This window comes from Penaeus monodon, chromosome 28 (assembly GCF_015228065.2).
Source record: "Penaeus monodon isolate SGIC_2016 chromosome 28, NSTDA_Pmon_1, whole genome shotgun sequence".
NCBI classification, from domain to species: Eukaryota; Metazoa; Arthropoda; class Malacostraca; order Decapoda; family Penaeidae; genus Penaeus; species Penaeus monodon.
The window spans coordinates 35,123,572-35,123,891 of record NC_051413.1 but is presented as its reverse complement, the minus strand read 5'-3'; the positions used below and the strand labels follow the sequence as shown (position 1 = coordinate 35,123,891).

Genomic DNA, 320 nt, shown 5'->3' with positions numbered 1-320 from the left:
CGTGCGGCGAGGAAAAGCGCGAAAAAGGCGGGGGTTTGGCGCGTCTCGGCCGGGGACGCGTGCGGCGCGACTCCATGTTTGGCGCTCGCCGAGGATGAAGAAGGACGGTGCATGGCGCGACATGATGGCTCACCCCGGCGGTGGCAATGGACCCAGAGGCAGGAACATTCCCCACGATGGGGAGGAGAAAGGGTAAGCAACGGGCGGACGCCCACACTGCGGCGGGGGGCGACACAGAGGCCGTAAATGGGCGTAGTAAATGCGAGGCGCGATCGGCCCCGCGCCACGCGCTTCTGTTTGTTTGGGTTCGGGGGCTTTGC

General features: G+C 66.2%; 1 protein-coding gene across 4 annotated transcripts in view; it reads left to right on the top strand.

Annotated features, from left to right (window-relative positions):
• Positions 1 to 27: 27 nt before the first annotated feature.
• The window catches only part of LOC119591555 (heterogeneous nuclear ribonucleoprotein 27C-like), a gene marked incomplete at its 3' end in the record, with an annotated part of 34,524 nt that continues 34,231 nt past the window's right edge, over positions 28 to 320 (top strand). Inside the window, 1 exon segment of one of the 4 annotated variants that reach the window (XM_037940310.1) lies at positions 28 to 192. In XM_037940310.1, coding sequence (XP_037796238.1) covers positions 95 to 192 — 98 coding nt within the window. 4 annotated transcript variants of the gene reach the window in all.